We start from the raw sequence: 27,361 nt of genomic DNA, 5'->3' as shown, positions 1-27,361 counted from the left end.
TTAGTGACATTGTTTTTATAAAAAAATATTAACTTGTCTAGAAAAAAACAAAAAAAGTGAAAAAATATGCGAATAAGTTTAAGGTAGTAAAAATTTTACTTCAAACAAAATTAGGGTGATAAGACACTCGTAAAATTAAAGTATGTAACTGATTTTTTTGACAAATTTATGGGAAAATATATTATCCCTAAAGGAAAACACACAAAGAGAACTCGTTTGATGGGCTTAGAAAAAGCTGCTTATGTTCGCTTTACTTTGTAAGTTCTTTAGATAAGTTAAGTGTGCAAATCTTAAATTATTTTTTCGCTTATTTTAACACAAATGGGTTATAAAAAATTTCCAAAAAACACTCAAAAAAGTTAAAATAAATTTTATAAGCAACTTATAAGCCAATCCAAACGGGCTCTAAGCAAGATGGTGTGTTTTTTTTTTTTTTAGTTGAACAATATCTATATTGATCATTGATGTGTAAAATGTGTTACAATTTGAGTTTGGCAACCAAATTTTGTGTGTGCGCAAGATGCTTTTCTAGGCAAAATTTACCATTTTTAACATAAAATTATAGCAGAAAATAATTTTGCAGTCGAGAAAGGGCAGTAATCTCTCTTTCTCCCTTTTATCACCCTCATCATCACACACAGACACACAAAAACAGCTGCATAAACCCCATTTTCCTCTTCCCCTTTTTCTCCATTCAATAAAAACAATACAGGAATAAACAACCAAAGTAATTTCAATTTAAACCTCAAAAAAACAAACATGAAAAACAGCCGCAATTCTCAAAATGTATCGTCGGCCATCGAAACAGCAGTTTCTTCATCATCATCTTCAGCTGAACAATCACAGCCGTCCGTTGCTCCACCACCTCCTCCTTCAATGACGTCATCATCATCCGATAAACCAACGGCTCCGTCACCGGTTGATGACGTAGCTTCCTCACGTGACCCTACAACGATGACGTCGTCATCATCATCAGAGTCCGTTACAGTTGAGAAACGGAGTTCATACGGCGCCGTTTGCAAATGGTCAATAGCGAATTTCAACAGAGTTAAAGCAAGAGCGTTGTGGAGCAAGTACTTTGAAGTAGGCGGTTTCGATTGCCGTTTATTAGTTTACCCTAAAGGTGACACGCAAGCATTACCTGGTTATGTATCTGTTTATCTACAAATTATGGACCCACGTAATACCACGTCATCTAAATGGGATTGTTTTGCTAGTTATCGTCTTGCTATTGTGAATACTAGTGATGAATCAAAGTCTATTCATCGTGATTCGTGGCATCGGTTTTCTTCTAAAAAGAAATCACATGGTTGGTGTGATTTTACGCCTTTGAATTCTATATTAGACCCTAAATTAGGGTTTTTATTCAACAATGATTGTGTCCTCATTACTGCTGATATACTTATACTTAATGAGTCCGTTAGCTTTTCACGCGATAATAACAACAACAACAGCGAATTGCCTGTATCGAATGTAGTGGTTACGGGTGGTTCGTGTGGGGATGTTTTGAGTGGGAAGTTTACTTGGAAGGTTCATAATTTTAGTTTGTTTAAAGAAATGATAAAGACTCAGAAGATCATGAGCCCGGTTTTTCCAGCTGGGGAGTGTAATCTGAGGATTAGTGTGTATCAGAGTGCGGTAAATGGGGTTGAGTATTTGTCAATGTGTTTAGAGAGTAAGGATACAGAGAAGACGGTGAATTCGGATAGGAGTTGTTGGTGTTTGTTTAGAATGTCGGTGTTGAATCAGAAGCCGGGTTCGAATCACATGCATCGGGATTCTTATGGTAGGTTTGCTGCTGATAATAAGAGCGGGGATAACACGAGCTTGGGATGGAATGATTATATGAAAATGTCAGATTTTATGGGTTCAGATTCAAGGTTCTTGGTAGATGATACTGCTGTTTTTAGCACTTCGTTCCATGTTATTAAAGAGCTTAGTAGCTTTTCGAAGAACGGGGGAATGATTGGGCTGAGGAATAATGGGGTTGGTGGTTCCAGGAAATCTGATGGTCATATGGGGAAGTTTACGTGGAGGATTGACAACTTTACGAGGTTGAAGGATATTTTAAAGAAAAGGAAGATTACTGGGCTTTGCATAAAGAGCAGGAGGTTTCAGATTGGAAACCGGGATTGTCGGCTGATTGTTTACCCCAGAGGTATGCTTTATGCTGCCTACAGTAATTTCATCACATATGAAAAGTATGTTCGGTAGATGCTCACAGCTGCTTTTATTGCCTTTTTAGTATGGTGTTAGTTGATGAGGCTTGGTTTCAGTACGTAAACAAGTTCCTTCAATATTTTGCTAGGGTAAATCTGATATCAAGGCTCCATGGAGATTAGAGAAATGTGTTCATGTATCATGTATGTACTTATCTGATCATGCAAAGTTTTTGCTTCCAGCATAAATTACTCTTTCAGTCATAAATTTTTGTGTCGTGCTGCTTGTTCATACACTCTCAATTGCTTCTTCTGTTTTGTGATGAGCATGTAAATTCTTGAGCACTATCAGTACCTGTTCTTCAAAATATTTTAGTCATCTTCCCCGCATAGCTTCACACATTTAGCCTTTTCTTTGGAACTAAATGAGCTTAATTGAGATGCTTGTCTACTGCTTCTATCACATGACTGATGTGTGCTACATTTATCCACGGTATCAGGGCAGTCTCAGCCACCATGCCACCTTTCAGTGTTTCTTGAAGTTACAGATTCAAGGAATAGTAACAGTGATTGGAGTTGTTTTGTGAGCCATCGGTTGTCTGTTGTGAACCAAAAAATGGAGGAGAAGTCCGTCACCAAGGAATCTCAGAACCGGTACTCTAAAGCTGCAAAAGACTGGGGTTGGCGTGAATTTGTGACTCTCACTAGTCTCTTTGATCAAGATTCTGGATTTCTCGTTCAGGATACGGTCGTGTTTTCTGCAGAAGTCCTTATCTTGAAGGAGTCATCCGTCATTCAAGAACTGATAGTTGAGGATATTGAGCCAGCAAATGCTGGTTCTCAGTTGGACGAAGCTGGGAAAAAAAGTTCTTTTACGTGGAAGGTGGAGAACTTCTTGTCCTTCAAGGAGATAATGGAAACACGCAAAATATTTAGCAAATATTTTCAAGCAGGTGGATGTGAGCTTCGTATTGGTGCGTCATTTTCCGCGTAAACCCCTTTGTTTAAATTTTTAACATTGTCTGTGTGCCAGGTTTTTGACAACTGCCGATCTTGCTTCTTGTTTTACACTGCAGGTGTATATGAATCTTTTGACACGATCTGTATATATTTGGAGAGTGATCAGTCTATTGGAAGCGATCTGGAGAAGAATTTTTGGGTTAAATACAGGATGGCTATTCTAAACCAGAAAAGTCATTCTAAAACTGTATGGAAGGAGTCTTCCATTTGCACTAAAACTTGGAATAATTCTGTTCTTCAATTTATGAAGGTCTCAGATATGTTGGAATCAGATGCTGGGTTTCTTGTACGTGATACAGTTGTCTTCGTCTGTGAAATTTTGGACTGCTGCCCTTGGTTTGACTTTGCTGACCTAGAGGTTAGTGATCACTATCTTTTTCTACATAGCTGTTTCTTGTTTGTGGGTTAGGAGGGTAAGGGGAGGTGTCTGCGACTTCTCTCTCTGTCGGCGTCTTTTCTGTGTGACCATAGAATTTCATTATCTTCATTGGCATTTGATTCATTCTTCCACCAAGGACTCATCTCTTTTATCAATTTAGTTAACAGTAAAATATGTGCCTCTATGGTGGAAGTGTTTGAGTCTTTAGTATGCCACGAGGCAATATGCAACTCATTTTGCTCCCTCTTTATATGAGCTACAGAGAAAAATGCTACTGTTACATTTTGGGTGTGGGATATTTGCAGCTTGCTAATATATACAGGAAAGACGATATCATTCTGCTCCCTCTTTATATGAGCTACAGAGAAAAATGCTACTGTTACATTTTGGGTGTGGGATATTTGCAGCTTGCTAATATATACAGGAAAGACGATATCATTCTGCTCCTTCATTAGTTCATTAAATGAGCGGCAGAGAAGAATTGGAAGCAGACAGATAAAAAAAAAGGAATAATTGGAAATAGTGCACGTCAGATATAGGATATTTTTCAGCTTCCTAATGAATTATAGATGTACACCTGGGTTCTTTTTGAGAATGTCTTGACTTGTATTAGGATTGAGGTTTCAGATTGAAACTTTTTCTCTGTTCTCTTCCCCATCTCCCTACTCTTGTTATTCTTTCTTTTATTTTTCTCTTTTTGCGTTGTTTTGCATTTCCTTTTCAAGTTTTCAGATTTCTCTCACAAAAAGTAGATGGTGCTTATATTCTTAGATTTAAAATGGAGAAAGGAAGATTGAATGTCAAATGACAAATGTCATGCATTCATGTTCAATATTCAATTTCTTTTTGTTGAATGTGCTTCAGAATTGGTCTTACTAGCACTGAAGCTTGGACTTGAACCTGGTTTGGTGGTTTTTCTTTTCCTGATATAACCATTTGGTTAGACTAATCTAGATTCGTGTCGCATAGGCTCATGTAAACGGGAATTGCTCCCTACCATCAGTTTCTCTATTCTCAGAGCAAAGAATATGATTTTTCAATACAACACAAATATGGGCATACTTCAGATGCCCCTTACCCCAAAAATGAAACTCACTCCGTCCCATAAACAATGCACAATTGCAATTTGCCAGTCAATGAGTTCTTATTTGATTGTGGTTTTCTTCGAACACTTGTTTCATCTTTCTAACCATGAAATTGTGATTTATAACACTTTTTATGTAATTTTAAGAAATTATGATGTCGTGCTTGTCAATCTTTTTGGGCTAAGGGGAGTAACGTTTTACATTCTTACCAATGAAATAAAAGACATGGACATTCTAACTCAATATTTTGCTAATGTGTGTGCAATAACAATATATCTATGTACCGAAGTACTTGCCTTTGCCTGATATTATATTATTAACTCTATAGTTTGTATTATGCAACTTGAACATAAGCGCTATCTATACATGCCCCAGACATCCCCAACCTAAAAAAAAGGAAAAAAAGTAGAAACACATGCAAGAATAGCTTAACCCTTGATTACTTGATTAAAAAAAAAGAATAGCTTAACCCTTGTCTACCAAAAAAAATTACTCACTCTGATTAGCAGGACTAATAAAATAGAATATGAGTACAACAACAGTGTAGTCCACAAGTGGGGGTCTGGGGAGGGTGGTGAGTACGCAGCCTTACCCCTGCCTTGTGGAGGTAGAGAGGCTGTTTTTGTTAGACCCTTGGCTCAAGGGAAGCATATCAAAATCAAGTATGGAAAGGAAATACAGTAATGAAAAAGCCATGCTAAAATAAAGGAGAAAAGAGCAGTAGCAACAAAAAATACTGCGGTAACGGAAGCAAAGGAAGAAACATGTAATAATAAAATCAAAGAACAAGATAGTAGGAGAGTAGTAATAACAATACTGATACAAGAAATTAAACAACACACGACTACCTACTAACCGTCTACCCTAATCCTCGACCTCCATATCCTCCTATATATGGTAATGTCCTCGGTAAGCTGCAGAGTGCCATGTCCTGTCTAATCACCTATTCCCAATACTTCTTCGGCCTACCTCTACCTCTACTCTTCACATGTCCGAACCATCTCAGCCTCGCCTCCCTCATCTTGTCCACCACGGAGGCCACTCCCACCTTGTCCTGAATATCCTCGTTCCTAATCCTATCTCTCCTAGTATGCCCACACATCCATCTCAACATCCTCTTCCGCTACAATAGAATATGAGTATAGCGTATATATATATTGATACATCTGTATTAGCTTGTAGAGAAATGCTTAAGATAACAGTTTGAAGAGTACAAAAACTGTCATATGGCTTCAGCACTGCCCTAGTGCTATCAATACCAATGTTACCAATTTCAAAAAAAAAAAAGAGTACAAAAATTGTCAGATTTAAAGTGCCGCACAATGTAAGGCATGGTGTTTCCAAAATTAGGTCTATTTCTAGACTCAAATATAAACAAATTCTTTGCCTGCTTTTTCGTGTAAACTGGAAAATGTATATGAGGTTGACAATCTGATAAATTCCTCAGCTCCTGGCATGTCAAGGAGTTAGCTGCACTATCTTAGTGCTGGTGCAGTTACAATAAAGCTTTATTATCTTTTCAAAAAAGATAATATAAAGTGGTACTCCCTCCGTCCCAAAAAGATTGTCTTCCTTTCCTTTTTAGTCTGTCCCAAAAAGATTGACACCTTTCTATATTTAGAAACAATTTAACTTTATGAGATGATTTACAACCACACAAATATCTAAGGCTTGTTTTGGACCACAAATTTCAAAAGTCTTTCTTTATTTCTTAAACTTTGTGTCAAGTCAAACTAAGACAATTTTTTTGGGACCGAGGGAGTATTAGTTTTTTTTTTTTTGGTTGATAAAAATAATTTTATAATAAAGGGGTATTAGTTGGATTCATTTAAATTCTTATTTTGTTGATACCCGCAAGGGTGGCTCAGTTGGTTGAGCATGGAGCTTTCCTAATGGAGGTCTCAGGTTCGAAACCCCCTGCCTACGGCAGCAGGGGATTTACCTTTTGGGTCGAGCTCGTCGCACGGGGCTTGCCTAGTGCGAGTTACCTCTTTTGTGTGATTTGCGAGCTATTGCATAGGAGCTGGGTTTACCCTGTGCGCACCTGAAGGGTAGCGGCTGCGGGTTCCCATGTCATCAAAAAAATAAAAATAAAAAAATAAATCAAGATTTTTTTAAAAATAAAATAAGCCAAGGTTTTTCTTGTGGATGGGACCGAAAAGGAGAGTAGGTCAATATTTTGGGGAAGAAATAAGTATCAGTGCTTTTAAGGCTTGCTTGCACTGCGTTTTAGTGTTGAAGTTTGGTGTAGTGCAGGCTGTTTGCTTCCCCTCACATAGGTGACACCTCAGCATAGGCACCAAGAAACTAAGGCGGGTGCTTAGTCGCCGATAGGCTTGTGTTGATGAGGGTGCCGCTAAACATAAATATAGCTAGCAAAGAGATGTGCTTATTGTGATATAGGTAGACATGGTAGTGATTATGAATAGGAAATAAGAAATTTAGTTTTAAGAAAAATAGTCAATTTAATTGGAAATTGAAAATCTGGACCATAATGAAGTAATTTCTTAATGTGATTGACATGATCTTTTTCGTGTTTCACTTAGTAGTAGTCTTTTTCTATCCATTTATCCAATTTATTTATGTTTATAGCTATTTTTGTTGCATTACATTTATGTATCTTTAATTTTTTTCTTCACTAAAGCGTGTTGTTCATTTATTTTTTTCATCCAGAGGGCTATTTTGCTAATTTCCTTTGCATTTCGCTTCTTTTTTTTTTTGACAAGGTAACAGACAGTATATTAATCATCAACACGAAGTGTTGGAAACCAAAATGAAGTGTTTACATCAGTGGAGCCGAATCAAAAGTATAAATGAGAGACAAACCCACTAAGGCCTATATCATCTCATAAAGACCCTAGGATATCTATAACAGAAACTGGATCATCTATATACTCTGATTTACACCAATAACAAACCATAAGAATACAATTCATCTTAATCCTTTGTAAAGAACTACTAGTATCATCGAAACATCTAGAGTTCCTTTCCTTCCAAATTGTCCTCCAAATTGCTGCAGAGACAATTCTCCATCTATCTCTGTTTGTGCTGCTAAATCCCTCTGAATTCCAGCTTGTCAGAGCATCAGAGGTTCTCCCTGGCATTGTCCACCTTATACCTCTAAAGCTTGTGAACAGATCCCATAACTGACTGGTCAACTTGCAATATGAAAACAGATGGTTAATTGTAGACTTAAAATATTGAGGGCAAGGGGATGGTTGGGTGGCCGGTATTTGCAGGTACCTTTTATATCAGCATGCATAATTAGTTACATCATTGTTTTTCTTTCTTTGTTAGAAGCATTTTGGGATTGGAAGGAGTATTTTAGGAGGAAGCTCTCGAAAAGATTAACACAATGTAATGAAAACTTGGAGAAAATTCATCTGTGTTTGTGGTTCAACAGTATGTGGGGAGGTGTAACATTCTTTTCTAGGTGTTGACGTGGGATTATTATCTAAGATTGTCTTGCCGAGCAAATTTTCTAATGTTACTAAATTGTCATCCCAAACAATGGAGAATAACAACCGATCCAACCTTGATGTAATCCCACCTTGTGAACGTAGAGATGTTTCGGATTGACTCATAAATTGACAGATCCAGATAAGAAAGTTTTGACTAATGTGAATGCTAGTCATGAATCCCCCTTTCTTTCAACCTATCAATACTAGTTGGCAGGAGCATCTTCCATTAAATCAAGTCACTTTATGCCTGCAATGTATAAGAAGCTTGGATCCATGATTACTAGTTAGGACCGAGTCCATAACTTTTGTAGCTTTTCTCTTCTATGTCCAATTATCCATAAATCTTCCTACACTAAAAGAAAGTAATTACCTTCTGGAAATGGATAATATAGGCCATCTGATCAATTATGTTTCATGAATAGAACCGTGTTTCACTATGATTGCACTTAGATGAATACATAAGCATGCCATAAAAACAGAAACTTTTGGTTTTATCAACCAAGTTTTTCACTTGGCCACAAGAATTACTAGATGCTTAACGAACAAGAACTTTTACTAGGAGGACATCTCCCAACTTTTTGCAATACGGAGGGGCTGAAACAAATCGTCAGGGAAATGCTAATGCCCTTTTTTTTTTATAAGGGCAATAAGTACGTTTGTGGTGTCACATCCCAAATTTGGAACATGACCGGCACCCTATAGGATTAGTCATCAGGCGAATTATAACCCTTACACAAGTATTACTAGTATTATACAGAAAAATTTGGCACATTTTCCCTTGTATTTTAGATTTTCCATAAATTTCCCGTCTTAGTTAAACTTACAACAACACCACACACCAAAAGTTAAGCAAACCCCACTTAAGATGTCCTAACATTTAAGTGTATAACATGACAACTTAAATATAGTAGAGTTTGGGTTGTGCTCCGACATAGCCATAACACAAGCATTACTGGTATTATGTGGGCAGAGTTTCCCCTGTATTTTGGATTACAACAACAACAAACCCAAAACAGAATCTCACAAGTGGGGTCTGGGGAGGGTAGTGTGTACAAAGACCTTACCCTTACCTTCTCAAGGTAGGGAGGCTGTTTTCGGTAGACACTCGGCTCCAAGAACAAAGGCAAAATAGGCAGTACCAATAAGTACAAACAATAACAAGACAATGAGAAAACCATGGCTAAAGAACAACAGACAATAATAGTAATCTACAAGGAAAAAAATTAGTACTCTGATAATGGGAAAGAACTACGCTCGACTACCTACTAACCTTCTATCCTAATCCTCGACCTCAACACTCTCCTATCAAGGGTCATGTCCTCGGTGAGCTGAAGTAGAGTCATGTCCTGCCTAATTATCTCACCTCAATACTTTTTCGGCCTACCCCTACCCCTCTTCCAGCCCACTACGGCCAACCTCTCCATTTCCCTTACTGTGGCATCTGCACATCTCCTCTTCACATGCCCGAACCATCTCAGTCTTGCTTCCCGCATCTTGTCCTCCACGGGGGCCACTCCCACCTTGTCCCGAATATCTTCATGCCTAATTTTATCTCTCCTGGTATGCCTACACATCCATCTCAACATCCTCATCTTTGCCACTCATCTTTTAGACATGAGTTCCCCTGTATTTCAGATTATCTATAAATTTCTTAGTTAAATTTCACGCAACAACATACCAAAGTTATGCATAGCCCACATAACATGTCCTAACATCCTAGTGTATAACATCAACCATAGATAACGCATAGAGCTTGGTGTGTGCCCCGACATAGACATAACACTCCATTATATCAATACTAACACTATTAACATTGCAGCGCTCCTTAAGAAGGGGAAGCATTGGAGCATCGGTAAAGTTGTCTCCGTGTGACCTATAGGTGGTCACGGGTTCGAGCCGTGTGCGCCCACCAATGATTGCAATACGGGTAGGTCGACATCAAGCCCTCGGGGGCGCCGAGGGGAGCATCGGTAAAGTTATCTCCGTGTGACCTATAGGTGGTCACGGGTTCGAGCCGTGTAAGCAGCCACCAATGATTGCAATATGGTAGGCTGACATCAAGCCCCTGTGGTGCTGCCCTTCATTAGACCCTGCTAATGCGAGATGCTTTGTGCATCGGTCTGCCCTTTTATAACCTTGATACAAGTGGCTCCACTTAGCAAGTATAATAACTTTGACACCACCTTGATATAACCTTGATACTAGTGACTCCACTTAGGGTAGCCTAATAGCCTTGATATAAAAAACACATTGATAAATACCATGTTATTTAGAGCAATGAAAGAAAGTAGCGTGCATATATTAAAACAATCACATGCTAGCCTCTAAGGCTTTTTCAAACAACAAATAACATCAAGCATGCATAACAAATAATCTAGTCTTCGAGGCCTTCCAACAATTTCATATTACCCATTATGCACATGAACATTAAGTTAGCCTCATATTTTTTTTTTTGATGACATGGGAACCCGCAGCAGCTACCCTTTCGGGTGCGCACAGGGTAAACCCAACTCCTGTGCAATAGCTTGCAAACCACATAGGAGAGGTAACCCGCACTAGGCAAGCCCGGTGCGACGAGCTCGACCCAGAATTATACGCACACATGTATCCTGTTACTTAATTATACGGCACAGAGTACCAGTTTTTCCCTCTTCATCTTCTGTGTCACGACCCAACCAGAGGGCCATGACGGGCACCCAGAACTAACCTACCGAGCACCTCTTGACATACATCTCATAATCATATCTAGGTGGACCACAAAGATAACTCATAAATATCATAATCTATAAGGACGAGTCGGTTATAGATAAATGCACATCTATTCATTCGCCATCAACTATGCCCATATATATACATACACAAGCCGACAAGGCTGCCAAAATGATATGACAAAATGTGGACCGAAAAGGTCACAAAACATCTAACTATACACACCTGTCTACGAGCCTATACATGGAGTGCATAACATCATAAAGACGGGACATGATCCCGCCATGCCCATATATATACACAAAAGAATAATACCAGCTAAACCGTGGCTTCGGAACAAATGGAGCGCTCCTGTACAATCGCTGATGAAGCAGCCTAGGGGTCTGGTCTGTCTCCCTATCCACGAACGCAGCGTCCACGAACGCAGCGTCCACAAACAAAAGGATGCCAGTAAGAATAATGTACCGAGTATATAAGGAATGAGTAACAAAATAATGAAAGTATGAAGATAACATAAGATCTGTACCTCTGAATGCCTCTTAAGGCGGATGTCATGCATTCTTAGCTTTTAAAAAAAACATTTTGATACATACATATATAATACCGTACCTGGCCATATAGGCTCGGTGTTATCATCATATCATCATCATCCCGCGTTCGGGGTAACATCATAACTCGCCCACCGCAGCCGCGTGTGCACATCTACGTGCCCGCCCGACCGACTATAGCGCGCGCGTGCGAGAAAATACATACATATATATAAAGCACGACGAGAGCCCAAATGAAAGCTATAACTCTATCGGAGTGACGTAAGGTCGGTAAATCTCCGATTGCCATTATGGAATCTTCATCATCGCTATATCTCACCTTGAATGAATAATTACCATAAGATGAGATCAACAACAATGAACAAGATCAATAATCATGAAACAAAGTTCAATAATATCATAAGAACATCAAGAACTATAAGCTTTAGTATTTCTAGAAATGGAGTCATCATGGAGGACATTTGTATATATGTTCGTATCGAAGTGATCATGCCATAAGAAGGAAAGGGTTAGCCTTAACATACCTTTTCGTCTCCTTAACTACTTAATGTTTTTCCCTCCAAGCTCGCAAATCTACATTCAAGAGGATTTATATTAGAGTTAAGTCTTGAAAACACTCATAAGGTCAAACTAGAGTAATCAGTGAGCTAGCGGAATTTGGGCAAAAGACTTCCCCTATTTTATCTACTTCCACCAAATTCCAAAACAACTCCCAAAGAACAATAACAACATCAACAATACCATAATCCAAAGATTTCATTCAAACTAAACTTAAATTAATCCAAAATTCCCTTTCAAATTCAACTCTTAGCCATCAACTTCAATTTAATACCTTGTGACTTCTCCACTATGATTCTTTTCCTTTCCAAGACTTGTTAAACCTCTAAGTCAACTCAATCGTAAGAAATAAGATGAAGAACATACCTTTTACTAGAAGAACTTCACCTCACTCAACTTCTTCCAAGACCAAATTCACCACAATCTCAAATAGAAGCAAGAACAATCATCTTCCATGAGTTAGCTTGGGGTTTTGGAGTTTGATCTTCTCTTTTCGATGGTGCGGAAGGTTTTGGAACGTTAGAGAACCTTCAAGAACACTCTAATAATACGGGGAGAAAGGATATGAAAAATGGGATCTTTGAGTTTAAAAAAGTGGCTTAAAACCGCCCTGTCGCTTCGTGTTGCAGAGAGACGCGCCCAAGAATTTGGACTCATGGCCGCATACTCCCTCCACAAATACGGGGGTGGTGTCAAGTAGTAAGCTCAGCCAAAATGGCAGGTTTGTGGCCAGTATGCTGCAACTGCCCACAAACTCCAATTTTCGCGAAAATGTGTTCTTTTCGATTCGTTTGACCTCCAATCCTTATGATACCTTCTTGACACTTTGTAAACCTTCATTAACCATCGAAGGAGCCCTATAACTCCCTCTCAAGCTAATGCTAAACAATGTATAGCACAAATGATGCGAAATCTTCCCAAAAACATGACACCAATTCTAACCTTCAACGAACTTGCTTCCGCCGATTCATTGAAATCCGAAACCTTAAGGTACATACTTAGAATTATTAGATATCCTCCTTAACCTTGTAAGGGCTTCATGTCCACTTTGAGCTTATGTTAGTTTACTTATAATGCAAACAACGCGAAATTTTTCCAAGGGGTAACATTCTCTTTCCAATAACGTGAGTTTTTTTGCTTTCATTCCAGTTGCTTTTTACATTTTTCTTTTTCCCTTTTTCTCTTATTGCATATACATATCGTACTAGTACCATACCAAATAGGCGTGTGTATATTTCTGTGTGTAAATCTAAAATGAGTCCTAAACTTTATCTAGTTTTGATTCTAGAATATTTAGGCAAAGAAAGGGTTCTACAATATTTAGGTGAAGAGAAGAGACTATAATTGTTGTATAAATATCTTCTTGTTGTGAATAAATAGTAGTAGACTGATAACATTTTTGTTTTAATTGCAATTGAATGATTTGTGTTTTCTTCTTGATAGTATTTGATATATTTATGTATTTGTATACACCATTAATCATATAAACTAACCTTATGGCATTAGACCTCTCGGCACAGAATTGGAACCTATTTGCAATTGCATATAAACTAACCTTAAAGGTAAGTTTTACAGAGTAGTGGTTAGACAGGCGCTGTTGTATGAGGCGGGGTGTTGGCCAATTAAGAACTCTCATGTTCAGAAGATGAAAGTTGAGGATGTTGAGATAGATGTGTGGGCTTACTAGGAGAGATATGGTCAGAAATGAAAAAATTCGGGACAAGGTAGGAGTGGCCTCCGTGGTGGACAAGATGCGGGAGGCGAGATTGAGATGGTTCGGACATGTCCAGAGAAGAGGCACAGACGCTCCGGTGAGGAGGTGTGAGAGGCTCAAGTTAGAGGGTTGGAAGAGAGTTAGAGGTAGGCCAAAGAGTATTGGGGAGAGGTGATCAGGCAGGATATGACAAGTCTTCAGCTTACCGACATGACCCTAGATAGGAGGGTGTGGAGATCGAGGGGTAGAAGGCTAGTAGTAATATTAGTATTATTTTCCTTTCTGGTAGGATCAGTATTATTTCCGTCATTTTTTTTTGTAGTTTTATTTTAGTATTTGCATATTTCTTATTCTTACTCTCTACTACTACTTCTTGTCTCTTCTGCTTTAGTTTTCTTGCTATGCTGATGTTGCTTCTTCTTTACTTGAGCCGAGGATCTATTGGAAACAGCCTCTCTACCTGCCAAAGTAGGGGTAAGGTCTGCGTACACTCTACCCTCCCCCGACCCCACTTGTGGAATTACACTGGGTATGTTGTTGTTGTTGCTTGATCGAACTGAAAAATTATGTAATCTTCCTTTATAATTTATTTATTATAAAAAAATATTGTCTAAACTTATATCTATCTTCTTTTATTTAAAAAAGTGTAATAAGACATGAATTTCATATTATATTCACATAAGTTGGTAAAAAATCTAAATTCATTATTGAAACTTTTATTAATTAATTCAAGTTAAAATATGATTTATTTTGAAAGATACTGATCATTCTTTAGTGTATTAGTTACCCATTATATTTAATTTATATGCTTTTACAGAAATATATGTACTTTAAGTACCTAATAATAAATAATAGTTAATGTTTCTTTTATTTCTTGGATGAAATATAAGTTTCATAGCTAGATGAAGTAGATGCAAAAGATGGGTGGCTATTCTTGAACCAGGGAGCCAATAAACTGCAAATTTTTAGATACAAGAGACATCTAGCCTTGATAGAGTGATAAGGTGTTGATAAACCATCAAAGCATCTTCTATTTCGTTCTGTCCTTAAGCACCCGCATATACTAGGTAGGATCATCCGCCAAATGATTTTGATGGCATTACCAACTTTCAAGCATCTCCCGCCTTCCAAAACCTCCTTAATGTTGTTTCATCAAAAAACCTCCTTAATGTTGTGAGGCATAACCCAAGAGAGATAGAAACATGCACCACAAATCAAAAGCCAGTGTGAAATGTTAGGAACAGGTGGTTGTTATATTCATCATCTTTGTGACACATAAAACATATGCTTGCTGTCTGGATGCACCTTTTAGCGTGATTTCTTGAGTGATGCATACTTCATGTAGGGAAATCCAGCTGAAAACGGTGATTTTCTGTGGGCTCTTTTGTCTTTCAAATTAGCTTACATCGCCAGCTATCTATCATCTTATTCTGAGACCAAAATGAAATATACCCCGCTTTAACGTAGTAGTTCCCATCCTTTGCTCCCCCCATTTCATTCGGTCCACTGCTTGGGGATTAATAGTGCAACCCTCCAACTTGATCAAAGTGAAGTAATACTTAATACATACATTTGTCCCACATTAAAACTTACTTGCATGTTCATTTGAAAAAGTTTATTTAATTTTGATAAGTATCTTTTATTTAAAAAATGTCAAATTGCATTATTACACATCTGTGCAATCAAACATGATACTGGGAATTACTCTATAATTATGTTTTTACTGGTCAGTGTAATTACTAATTATACAACCTAGTAATTACACAGTGATTTTCAAAATAGACCCTAAGTTAAAACCGTTAACTCTTAACTGTTTAACCCAAAATCTAGGATATCCTTTCATATTTAACTATTGACTACTAAACTAGAGCATAAAAATTTACCTCTTTGAGCCCACAAAGTCGAGAAATCTCAGATTCAAGTAGTAGAGTTCTTATGGTGAATCTGTAAAATAATAAAAAATATTGATGGTTAGAGTCATAAACTTAAGTAATCCGTGGATTAAAGTAATCAATCCCAACTCATCTCAGTGATTATTTACTCCATTGTATGTCCTGAAGTCTCCTCACTCCTTGCTCTAGAGAAAGCTTCTACTGAAGAAAAGATTCTGCTATTAGTTCACCATATTCTGCTTCTCCAGAATCTATGCTTTTGTGTTTTCTGCTTCTTTTCTTTTATCAAACTAGTGTCATTTGGCCTGTGCTAAGCCCGGGCCCAAACTGACGTTAAGAATTCAATTGGTAGATATTTTTTTTAAAAAAATCCGCTCTTGTTCTTTATTCTTATAACATCAGTTTGACATTTTCGAAAGACTTCTAAAATATTAAAGTATAAAACGCATGTGAAAGGAAAATATTTTTCTTAGTTTATATATTAGATTTTTTAGAAAAAATATCAATAATTGAAAGCTCTTCTAATTTAATGAATTTTTTTGAGATTAAAGTCCCCGGTGATTCAAATTGAGCTTTTCATATGTTAAATTAATTTCATTTGAGTTCTTTGAATTGAACTCATATTGGCTAATTTATTTTTTACTTTTGCAAAATACTGGATAATTAATATTTTATATATAAGTTCAACATGAAAAAAATTATTACTCCTAAATTATATAAAATATATTATCCGATTTTTTACAAAATATTTTAATAGTAAAAAAAAAGTAAGAAAATATATAAACTTTTTGCAATTGTCTAGTATTATTACTGTATCAAGATCAAATTATATTTCTTTAAATATAATGTTTTTCAAACATTTTTAGAATATATATAAAAATAATATCATATAGTTCCTCTATTTTTTTTAATATGGTAATTTATTAGATAATTTTGTATTAAAAGTGCGCGCACGTAAAATTTGATTAGTTAACTACCATACTTCGAATTCATTTTTCGATTAAGACGGAAGGACTATAATTTACATTTTTGATATATTTTAAAAGTATTTAACGATGATATAAGTTATTCGTGTTTATCTTTTTAGTGAAATTTTCGTTTATTACTTATGTTTGTCAGCATGTACGACATAAAATGATTATAAGAATAATATTTTAATTCAATAAATAAGCCTATATTAAGATAAAATTTGAATGACAGGATAATAATTATTTACATGTCTATAATAAATTCTTAAGGACAATATAATTTGAAACAAATTTAATAATATTTCCACATAAAAGACTCAAATATGAATGAATATGCTTTGTGGGGCCACTATAACATTTTCTATGACATCATCATTTTTAGTGCCATAAAAAAAGCCCTAAAAGTTCTTAAATTTACTAAAATGTATGACAATTTATGAAGTTATAAAAATTTCAAGTAGGGATAAAAAAGAATAAAAAAATCATGTGAGGACTACAAAAAATGGAGATTCTCTCTTCTATATAGTAGTAATGACCAAACAACCCCTTCTTATTAGTTGGGGCATTACATGTGGCTTGGTCTGGCGGTGTTTAATTGCATGCTTCTACATCTCTTTTCCCATGGATATTAGTTGCTAGTAGAGTATTTATTTCTATGATTTGAATTCTCTATCTTTTATTTAATTTTTTTTTCTTCTAGGTGTTGGCATCTGAGGATGATCAAGATGCTCTGACAACTGACCCTGATGAACTTGTTGATTCGGAAGATAGTGAAGGGATCAGTGATGAAGAAGATATCTTCAGAAATCTTCTCTCTGGAGTAGGGTTTCACCTCACATATGGGGATAATCCGTCACAGCCACAGGTCACTCTAAGGGAAAAACTCCTTATGGATGCCGGTGCAATAGCTGGGTTCTTGACTGGACTTCGTGTGTATCTTGATGACCCTGCTAAAGTAAAGCGTCTACTCCTTCCTACCAATATATCTGGCTGTAGTGATGGAAAAAAGGTAAATAAGAATGACAAATCCTCTCCCAGCTTGATGAACTTGCTGATGGGGGTGAAAGTGTTGCAGCAAGCGATTGTGGATTTACTGTTGGATATTATGGTTGAATGTTGCCAACCTTCAGAAGGAAGTTCGAGTAGCGGGTCATCTGAAGTGAATCATAAAGCTTTTCCAGATGGCAATGGAGCAGGTAGTCAATTGGGGTCTGATAGAGCTAATGGTGCAAATGAACCTTTGCAACTCTACGCCCATGATAGATTGGATACGGTGACGGATGAGAGCATGAATTCATCTGCTGTTCAGAGCTCAGATATTGATGGGATTAATGCACCTGAAAGGGCCTTCGATGGGAAGCCTATGCATCCGCCAGAAACATCTGCTGGGGGTTCCTCTGAAAATCCTTCCCTTCGTACTAAGGTACAACTGCTATCTTCCTGTTGAAGTTTTCTGGTTTGATATGTCTGGGTATAGACCTTTCAAAGCATCTTTAATTTCAGACCAAATGGCCAGAGCAGTCTGAGGAGCTTCTTGGACTGATAGTAAACTCCCTAAGAGCACTTGATGGAGCAGTTCCACAAGGTTGTCCTGAGCCAAGGAGGAGGCCGCAGTCAGCCCAAAAGATAGCCCATGTATTGGATAAAGCTCCAAAGCATCTACAGCCCGACCTAGTTGCTTTGGTTCCAAAATTGGTTGAGCATTCAGAACATCCACTTGCTGCTTATGCGCTTCTAGAACGACTTCAGAAGCCAGATGCGGAGCCTGCATTAATGATTCCAGTAAGATAATCTTAATTATCTTTCATTTCTTCCAATCGTACATGAAAAAATTTGTACCTTCACATTATTCTATCACATATACATTTAGCATTCAGCTCTTATGAAGTGACATTTTAGCGATCTGATGGCTTTAAGTATTAATTTCTCAGGTCTTTGGTGCACTCGGGCAGTTGGAGTGTAGCAGTGATGTATGGGAACGTGTCCTTTTCCAGTCATTTGATCTTTTAGCAGATTCCATTGATGAACCTCTTGTAGCAACTGTTGACTTCATATTCAAGGCTGCCCTTCATTGCCAACATCTTCCAGAAGCAGTATGCATAAAATTTGGTCTTATATATTTTTTGGTCTTATTTTGCACTCTTCTACAAGTGTAATATTTTGATTTCTCTGCAGGTCAGAGCCGTACGTATCCGGTTAAAAAAACTAGGCAGTGAAGTCTCCCCATGTGTTCTTGATTATTTGAGCCGAACTGTAAATAGCTGTCCAGATGTTGCTGAAGCTATTCTAAGAGACATTGATTGCGAGAATGATTCTGGTGACAATTGGTTGGCTGTACCATGTGGAATTTTCTTATTTGGTGAAAGTTGTCATACTTCTGAAAGACCACCTGAAGTGGATGAACAAGCTTTCCTTTCTACTCATCATTTTTCCGATATTTATATGCTTATTGATATGTTATCAATTGCATGTCTTGCCATTGAAGCTTCCCAAACATTTGAGAGAACTGTAGCTCGAGGGGCCATTGTGGCTCAGTCTGTAGCCATGGTCTTGGAAAGACGTTTTGCTCGGAGATTAAATTTGACCTCTGAATATGTTGAAAATTTTCCGCACACTGACGTGATTGTGGAAGGGGAAACCATTGAGCAATTGACAGCCCAGCGAGATGATTTTACATCAATTCTTGGTCTTGCTGAGACATTGGCACTCTCTAGAGATCCACGTGTAAAAGGTTTTGTAAAGTTGCTTTACACCATATTGTTTAAGTGGTATGCTGATGAGTCTTACCGATTGAGGATACTAAAAAGGCTTGTTGATCGTGCTGCCAGTTCAAGGGAAAGTGGTTGTGAAGTAGATATAGATTTGGAGATACTGATAATCTTGATATGTGAGGAGCAGGAAATTGTTAGACCAGTCCTAAGCATGATGAGGGAGGTTACTGAACTTGCCAATGTTGATCGTGCCGCACTTTGGCATCAATTGTGTGCTATTGAAGATGAAATTATGCGCATTCGCGAGGAACGGAAAGTGGAAAATGCCAATATGGCTAAAGAAAAAGCTATCATGTCCCAAAAGCTTAACGAATCGGAGGCTACTAATAACCGTCTCAAGGTATCTTGGTCATTATTGTTTCTTTTTTGGAATTCTATTTTTCATAGAATGCTTGCTTGAAAGAATATCTCAATTCTTTTTCTGGTGATTTTGATTTGACAAACATTGAACATCAGTCTGAAATGAGGGTTGAGATGGATCGTTTTGCTCGGGAAAGAAAGGAACTCGCAGAACAGATTCAAGAAGTTGAGAGTCAACTTGATTGGCTACGGTCTGAGCGGGATGAGAAAATTGCTAAGCTCACTGCAGAAAAAAGAGCTATTCAGGATCGTTTGCACGATGCCGAGGCACAACTTTCCCAACTGAAGTCACGGAAACGTGATGAATTAAAGGTCTACATTCCATCATTAATTGGCATGTACTATTGTTTACCTTGAACGTTTGAGTTTGTTATATAGCTTCAAACCTGTATGAGCCTTAGTTCGTTCAGTCTTTCCCATGATTTCCGCTGATGACATTAACATTCTTCTATCTTATCTTTCTTTGCTACCTCTTTAAGTTTTTTGCTTTCTCTGCTGAAACCTCTTATTCTGCCTAGTGATAATTACCAATTGAGTTGTGAGTCTGGTCGTTTTATTAATATTTCCTAAAAGAGTTAAAAAATTTCTCTGAAACTTGACAGTTCTTGGTGTTATTTCCCAGATTTTTTATCTACAAAACTCAATTTGTTATAAAAGATTAAGGGTCCGATGCTACATGTTTCTTTCAGTGCCTTGTGGCGCAACTTACCTTAATTAGAATCAGTTTTTGGTCTTGCCAGTTTCTTAGGTAAACTCTGAATCAGACCATATTGCATTCTTATTAGGTTTATCAATCTTGATTTTGGTGCTCTTTTAATCTCATAGCTTATTGCTTTCAGATGAGTTTTAAGTTGCACCTAGACCTCAAAAGTCAAACCATATAGTCAAATAGGTTATACAAATAGTTAAATATGCCAATAACCTTTCATGGCCAATCAAATGATAATATCAATGTTCTATGCCACTATGTATAATAAATTACTTCATCCGTTTCAATTTGTTTGACACTCTTTCCTTTTATTTCCGTCTCAAAAAGATCAACACTTTTTTATATTTAGATGCTAATTGATTTTTCTATTCCTATTTTGCTGTTAACATAACTTGTTATAGAGGTCCCAGTGAATACAAAAATAATATTATACAAGGTTTTTTTAAATAGTGTCAGGGCCAGTTTGCATACCTCGACTATTCTACTGAGTGCCTGCTACCTCCCACCAGCATAGCTACTGGGTAATTCAACCCCACTATGATTTAGGCAAATGGGAAGAAATCACGTACTGTGTTTTTGTCTTTGCTAGAATCTGACCCTGGTCTTCAATGTTGCACCCACTTCATTGATCAATAGACTACCAGGGTGTGCAACTTTTGCAAGGGTTCTCTTGGTGTTATAGTATTTGCCTTATGTTTTCTTTTTCTTAGACTCCAGAAGCAGTCAAACAATTTAAGACAATGGAGTATTGCTTTTGTGCAACCAATTAAAGTTTTTTTTGTTTTTGTTTTTGTTTGTACCTGTAGAATCCATTGATTATGTTTTATTATCTTCAAGGAGTGCCTCCAGAGTCACTTTTTTGGAACTTACTGAAAGGTTCAATCTTGTTCTTGAAGGATTGGAAATACCCAGAGACTTCTGACGCTTGTGCTTGTTATAGTTGCCGATGAAAGTTCTTTTTTGTTAAATTTGTTATGCATTTGTTTTTTTTTTTTTTTTTTTTTTTGTTTTCCTTTGGGATTCTCCGATGGATTCACAAATCACATGTTTTTATCTTTACAGAGAGTGATGAAGGAGAAAAATGCTCTTGCGGAAAGGTTAAAGAATGCTGAAGCTGCACGGAAAAGATTTGATGAGGAGTTGAAGCGTTTTGCCACAGAGAAAGTGACCAAAGAAGAATTACGAAAATCACTTGAAGATGAAGTACGCCGGTTGACCCAAACAGTAGGGCAAACGGAAGGGGAGAAACGTGAAAAGGAGGAGCAGGTTGCTCGCTGTGAAGCATTTATTGATGGAATGGAATCCAAGCTGGAGGCTTGCGAGGTTTTCGCTCTTGATATTTCTTGTCCTGTTTCTTTGATGTCTCGTCTTCTGCCTTCATTATGGTGGTGGTTTAAATCTTTTATGTTGTGAAAAAGTAAGAAAAAAGGATCTTCCTTGCTTGGGTCGAATATCACAAAAAATTTAAAGATGAAAAATAGATATATTAGGCCGAGCAACCATGATAGTATTTATTTTAACTCCCTTCCGGATGAAGGATGGAAATATGATCATTTAGAGAGTATATTTTTGTTTCTTCAGTGTTTATAAAGAGGGTGGACCATTTGTGCGTTAATAAAAGGGAAAAGAAGAAATGTTAGGAATGAATTACTTGATTATTCCCTCAAGCATGTTGGGGTTTAAATGGTGTTTACAAGTAAACCTGGAAAGGAAAGGAAAGTATGCAAGTAATAGAAAAAGGGCAGCCCAGTGTGGGCTGGACCACAAGGAAAGTATGCAAGTAATCCTAAAAAAGGAAATTAATTATTAATAGTTCCTATTCCTATTTTACATAATTGTAGGGATTCTAAACCTTTCTTATATATACAAGGAACGAGTTCTTGCTATATTAATAATTTTCTAATTCTTAACATTCCCCCTCAAGTTGGAGATTACGTATTGTATGCTCCTAACTTAACACAAACATACTCAATTCTGGAGCCACAAAGTGATTTTGTAAGAATTACTAGATAATTAATAATTTGAGTTGTCGAAATCTGTCAAAATGCACCCGGATTAAATCTTTTGTCGAAATCTGTCAAAATGCACCCGGATTAAATCTTTTGTCGAATAAAAATTGACAATACACTTCTATATGCTTCATTCTTTAATGAAACACCGGATCCGAAGCAATGTGTATTGCTACTTGATTTTCACATTTCAATTTCATGGATAATAGAATGAGGTGTTTAGTCCTTGTATCCGGTGTACGTAGGATTTCAGTTCTATTTTTCTGAACCCCACCAACTTTTGTTTTTTCTCGAATAAGAAAAAGTAAGATTTTTTTTTTTGCTTTTGTGTGAGGTTAAGAAGAAGCAGATTTTTTTCTTGGGAAGGAAATAAAGGGCATCCCGGTGCATAAAGCATCCCGCGTTAGCAGGGTCCGGGGAAGGACCGCACCCAAGGGGTGTGATGTAGGCTGTCCTACCCTAATGCAAGCATTAGTGGCTACTTCCATGGCTCGAACCAGTGATCTATGGGAAGGAAATAGTCTTTTTATTTTATAAATTGAAACAGAGAAAGTGAAGGAACTTTTGGACAAGAGAGACATTCTTTTAGCAGACAGAATTAGAGGAAGAAGTATTACACGAGGGAGAGAATTTTCATAGTAGGTAGAAAGAGTACTGGGAGTAGGGAGTCAAACCTAGCTACGATAAAAGAATTATCAAGGTTGGGAGAATGAATTTTAAGAGTAGGGACTCAAACCCCAGGCTCTAATAGAAACGCAAGATCATAGTAGGGCGTCAGTAGCGTAGAAAGTAGTATAATGATAGCCTAAGAGAAAGTAGTATAATGATAGCCTAAGAGAAAGTGGTAATATAATGGTTGCCAAAGAGATGAACGATACTTGAACAGAGAGAAGAACATTGATAGCCGGAGAGAGTTGCTGTAATAGACACCGAAAGAAAGAAAAAACGATGAAAGTATCGGCCAGGCGAGCGATACACATAGGCTGGCACCGTCCGTCGATAGTGGAAGCTATTTAAGTCTTTACCAAGATCTTATATGCACTGGTATCATGATAAGACAATGGACCTTAGGCCTAACTAATCTTAAAAACTAACTCATGAGGCATTGAGGTGAAGAGTGTCCATGACCAAATAAGGAGATCAAGTACACCACCCGCACCCCTAGGACTAGATATCTGAAGCATGAATACTATAACATGGGGCCCAACATTAGGTAAACCAAGAGTTGGGAGGTCTGGCTATACCATGTAAAAATGAGAAAGAAAGAGATGTTGGGAAAGTAATTATTAATAATTCCTATTCCTATTTACACAATTGTAGGGATTATAAAACTTTCAGCCCAAGCTCCAATTAGATCGCTGGCCTCATTTTCTCATTTTTTGATAACCTTTCTGTTATCGAAATGTGTATTCAACATTCTTGGAAATTTCACTTGCTTATGTGAAAAATTAAAAAGCTTTATACCGTTTGGCGTTCCTTTACAAATAGGTGGTAGATATCTGAACTTTTTCCCTGACAGATTGTCAATGTATGCCTCAATCCCAAAAGATAAGATAGCTCATGAGGCAAGCATTATCTAAGATCTTATAGTGCGCCATCCACAATCAATGTGGGACTCGTAACTTGTCTTATTCATGCTGAACATTTTCCTTGACAGACTGCCAACGAATATGGCGAACATTTTTTTATTCATATATATATTTCTGAAGTTTGTAGAGCATGATTTGCTGAGTTCCTCTGTCCAAAATTTAAACTATCTTATTCTTTTTTTCTTTTTCTTTTGGTTGGAGCAACGGAAGTACCAAAAAAAAAAAATCCTTGAGTGGCATTACTGGTGGCAACTGACAAACTTAAATAGAATTTTTCTGAAAGAAAAAGTTGAATGCTAGCTTAGCCCACTGCCTGCTGTGGGTTGGGTGGGCAAGCATTTTGAGTGTACTTTCACATGAAAGGCGGGACTGGGTTAGGCTGTTGAGTTCTATATCCTGCTAGGGCTGGTTCGGGTGTTTTGAGTCTATAATAAGAGTACTGAATGTTTGTTGTTGGTTTCTTGGATGTGCCTTTCTTACTTTCAATTTCTCTCAAAGGTCGTACAACAGTGTAAAAGCTAGTAAAGTTGTGGATCTTTTCTTAATTCGTTATGTTCTTTTCTTTTAATTTTTAGAAACTTTATATAGAAGTCAAAATAGGAAAATATAAAAAGGCCTAGCAACATTTTTCTATTAATGGATTTAAGGCTAATTCTGATAATTATCTTTTTACCTTTTTGAGTTTTTCAGCTTTATCTCTCTTCTTTCTTAGTGATAATTGTTACTGTACAAATTTGGCTCAATTTCGGTGCATCTTGTGACTCTTTATATTTCTGTGGAAGATGAACTTACTGTGATAGGCACTAGGTATCAAAACTGATTCTTTTCTTTTGTTGCTTCAGCAATACATACGTCAGCTTGAAGCATCACTTCAGGAAGAAATGTCTCGGCATGCCCCGCTATATGGAGCTGGCTTGGAAGCTTTATCAATGAATGAGTTGGAGACATTGTCACGGATTCATGAAGAAGGACTCAGACAGATCCATGCCATTCAACAGCGCAATGGAAGTCCAGCTGGTAGTCCTCTAGTAAGCCCCCATAACCTTCCACCCACTCATGCGTTGTTTCCTGCTGCTCCTCCAATGGCTGTTGGACAGCCCCCATGCCTTGTTCCAAATGGTGTTGGGATCCACAGCAATGGGCATGTAAATGGTTCGATTGGGCCCTGGTTTAATCATTCTTGAATCTAGGTCTAGGATGACCCTTGTTATGATCAAGGTGTTTAGTTGTCTCATCCTCGAGCCCTGGAGCTTGGTCGGAGAGCAATGTCTAGGCAGTTGGTTGGTCATCTTTTTTCTATTTTCAAGTTCTCTTGGCATAGGCTGTTAGCACTGTGGGGAAAAAAATGGTAGTCATCCAATAGCACCAACAGTTCAAATGGCACACTCATTAATGGTTTTAACTTTTTGGTCAAATCAATTAAAATGCATTAGAAAGTTTTGTCTCGTATTCTCAGAAACTCAATGACCCTTATTCGTGCCTCATAGTTACGTCTGTAACTTTCCTGGCAGGGGCTAATTATCAAAATAATTGAAAAAAGTCCTGGCAGATGCCCTTGTTATCTTTAATTTGAATACCCTTAAAAAGGGTTTTGGTCTTACGGTTGAACTCGTTTCTTGCTTTTGCTCCTGTGCCTGTTTTTGAATAAGTGAGATATGGTCTATGATCAGCGTTGCATTTTCCTCTCCTCATGTCTAAACTTTCCAGATTGTACGATTTGGGTTGATCTTTTCCTGAAGTTTGCTTAGGCCTTGGGGTTAAAAGAATAGCACTCGACTCCTTCAGCTATCATCCTCTTTTATTTCGGCAATAGTGAGGGATATTGTTATCGGGTTTACTTTCATGGACATTCACTCAACTTATTTTATTGCATCACAAATCGTTATTAGGAGGAAACAACAGATATTTTAATGATATATATGCAAAGTTGGTTTGTTACAAAAAATCATTGTTTAGTGACTTTATGTGGAACTAGGGCAAAGTTGAGTGATTCCCTAGTTACCTAGAATAATTTAGTGACTTCAGTGATATTTTGGCAAGGTTGAGTGATATTTTAGTTATAAAAAATAATTTAGGAACTTTTAGCATAATAAAATAAAAGTTGAGTGACCATATGTAAAAATACCCGAAGTGTTTTCGATCATTTGTCTATGTCGTTCAGTTGTCACTTAGCGCACGCATATTTGGCGAGCAAGACTATTAAAATGACTTCGATGTTGGTGGCTCCGATGACAATTAACAAAGCTCAATTGAACTTTCAAGCGTATAGATAGCGGGATTGTTAACACCTTACATATTAAGCTTTTGCCCTCATTACCGCTTGGTTTAGTCTTCATATTTAGTCAACGGATGCAAATATTCTCTAACCGTTAGATTCTACACAACATGGATGTAAAGATATGGATCTTGAACCTACCATATAAAGAGACCAAGTAACCCTTTTAACCTACCGCTGTGGGACTCCAACAATGGAGTTCTCTCTGTTTAAGGAAGAAGTTTTTGTCTTTCCCTTGTGGAAGTTCTACCACCGTTTTCTTCCACTTATCTACTAACACTATACCCATACCATTACTGTCTGTGTTAGCACTTAGTACTGCATACCCTCCTCATTCCAAATTAACACAGCAGATAAATGATTGCGTAGATATACAAATTTTATGGGAATAAAATTCATACTAAATTTTCATATATTCCTAAATACAAGAAATATCAAGCCCAAATTAAACTTAATTATATAAATCCAACATCAAAGTCCAACTTTATTTGGGGTAGTCCATTAAGTTGGACCCCAAAAGATGAGCTCATTTCACTAAGCCTAAGGTCCACATGGCTGTTAGCTCATTTTGATGCCTAGGCTCATGCTACATTTCAATTGATGGGTGACATGCCGAGCCATGGATGATCCAATGAGACCACGCAATGTCCCCAGAGAGTGGGATGACAAGTCAAATTAAGCCGTCAATAGAATAACACCAAGTGTGCATATGACACGTCTTGCTCAATCAAATCGGAGCTTATCACCGTGATTGGCCGAGAATTCATATGGACAATCAAATCAATTGAAAATTCTATTTATACGGGCATAAAATAGAGACAATAACATGTTTAGCCAAAATTGATTACTAGGTAAATCAATTGAATTTGGTTGAATGAGGTCAGAAACAACGTAATTAATCCAGTTAGTGTTATTTCTTTGATAATGTGAATAAAGCAATAACGTTATATTTTGAATAACAATGCAAATCATTCAATGGAAATAATTGACAAAGTAATAGGGCGAGATATTCTTATTGATTCTCCTAAATCTGATGACGAATATTGCTGAAGAACGATGACGAATATTGCTGAAGAACAATGACGAATGTATTGGAGAAAATATGAAGAGCTCCGGAAAGCATACACGTGGCAATTACCAGATCGGATAAATGAG

The 27,361-nt window shown here is 37.3% G+C and overlaps 1 protein-coding gene across 1 annotated transcript; it reads left to right on the top strand.

Annotated features, from left to right (window-relative positions):
* The first annotated feature begins 580 nt into the window (after positions 1–580).
* On the top strand, positions 581–25,380 carry LOC132044296 (uncharacterized). The gene is made up of 10 exons (XM_059434783.1): positions 581–2,158; positions 2,660–3,133; positions 3,236–3,537; positions 17,194–17,916; positions 17,997–18,275; positions 18,425–18,586; positions 18,669–19,604; positions 19,721–19,936; positions 21,396–21,656; positions 24,774–25,380. Exons 1-10 carry the CDS (start codon positions 760–762, stop codon positions 25,113–25,115), a joined length of 5,094 nt encoding a protein of 1,697 aa, XP_059290766.1. The 5' UTR covers positions 581–759; the 3' UTR covers positions 25,116–25,380.
* Positions 25,381–27,361: the final 1,981 nt, after the last annotated feature.

This window comes from Lycium ferocissimum, unplaced genomic scaffold (assembly GCF_029784015.1).
Source record: "Lycium ferocissimum isolate CSIRO_LF1 unplaced genomic scaffold, AGI_CSIRO_Lferr_CH_V1 ctg4145, whole genome shotgun sequence".
Taxonomy (NCBI): Eukaryota; Viridiplantae; Streptophyta; class Magnoliopsida; order Solanales; family Solanaceae; genus Lycium; species Lycium ferocissimum.
This window is presented reverse-complemented; position numbering and strand designations above follow the sequence as displayed.

Coding starts and splice junctions, on each gene's coding strand:
- LOC132044296 (XM_059434783.1), top strand. CDS start 760: ATGAAAAACAGCCGCAATTCTCAAAATGTATCGTCGGCCATCGAAACA. Junction 17,917..17,996: donor ATCCTTCCCTTCGTACTAAG/GTACAACTGCTA, acceptor CTTTAATTTCAG/ACCAAATGGCCAGAGCAGTC. Junction 18,587..18,668: donor GCCAACATCTTCCAGAAGCA/GTATGCATAAAA, acceptor ATTTCTCTGCAG/GTCAGAGCCGTACGTATCCG.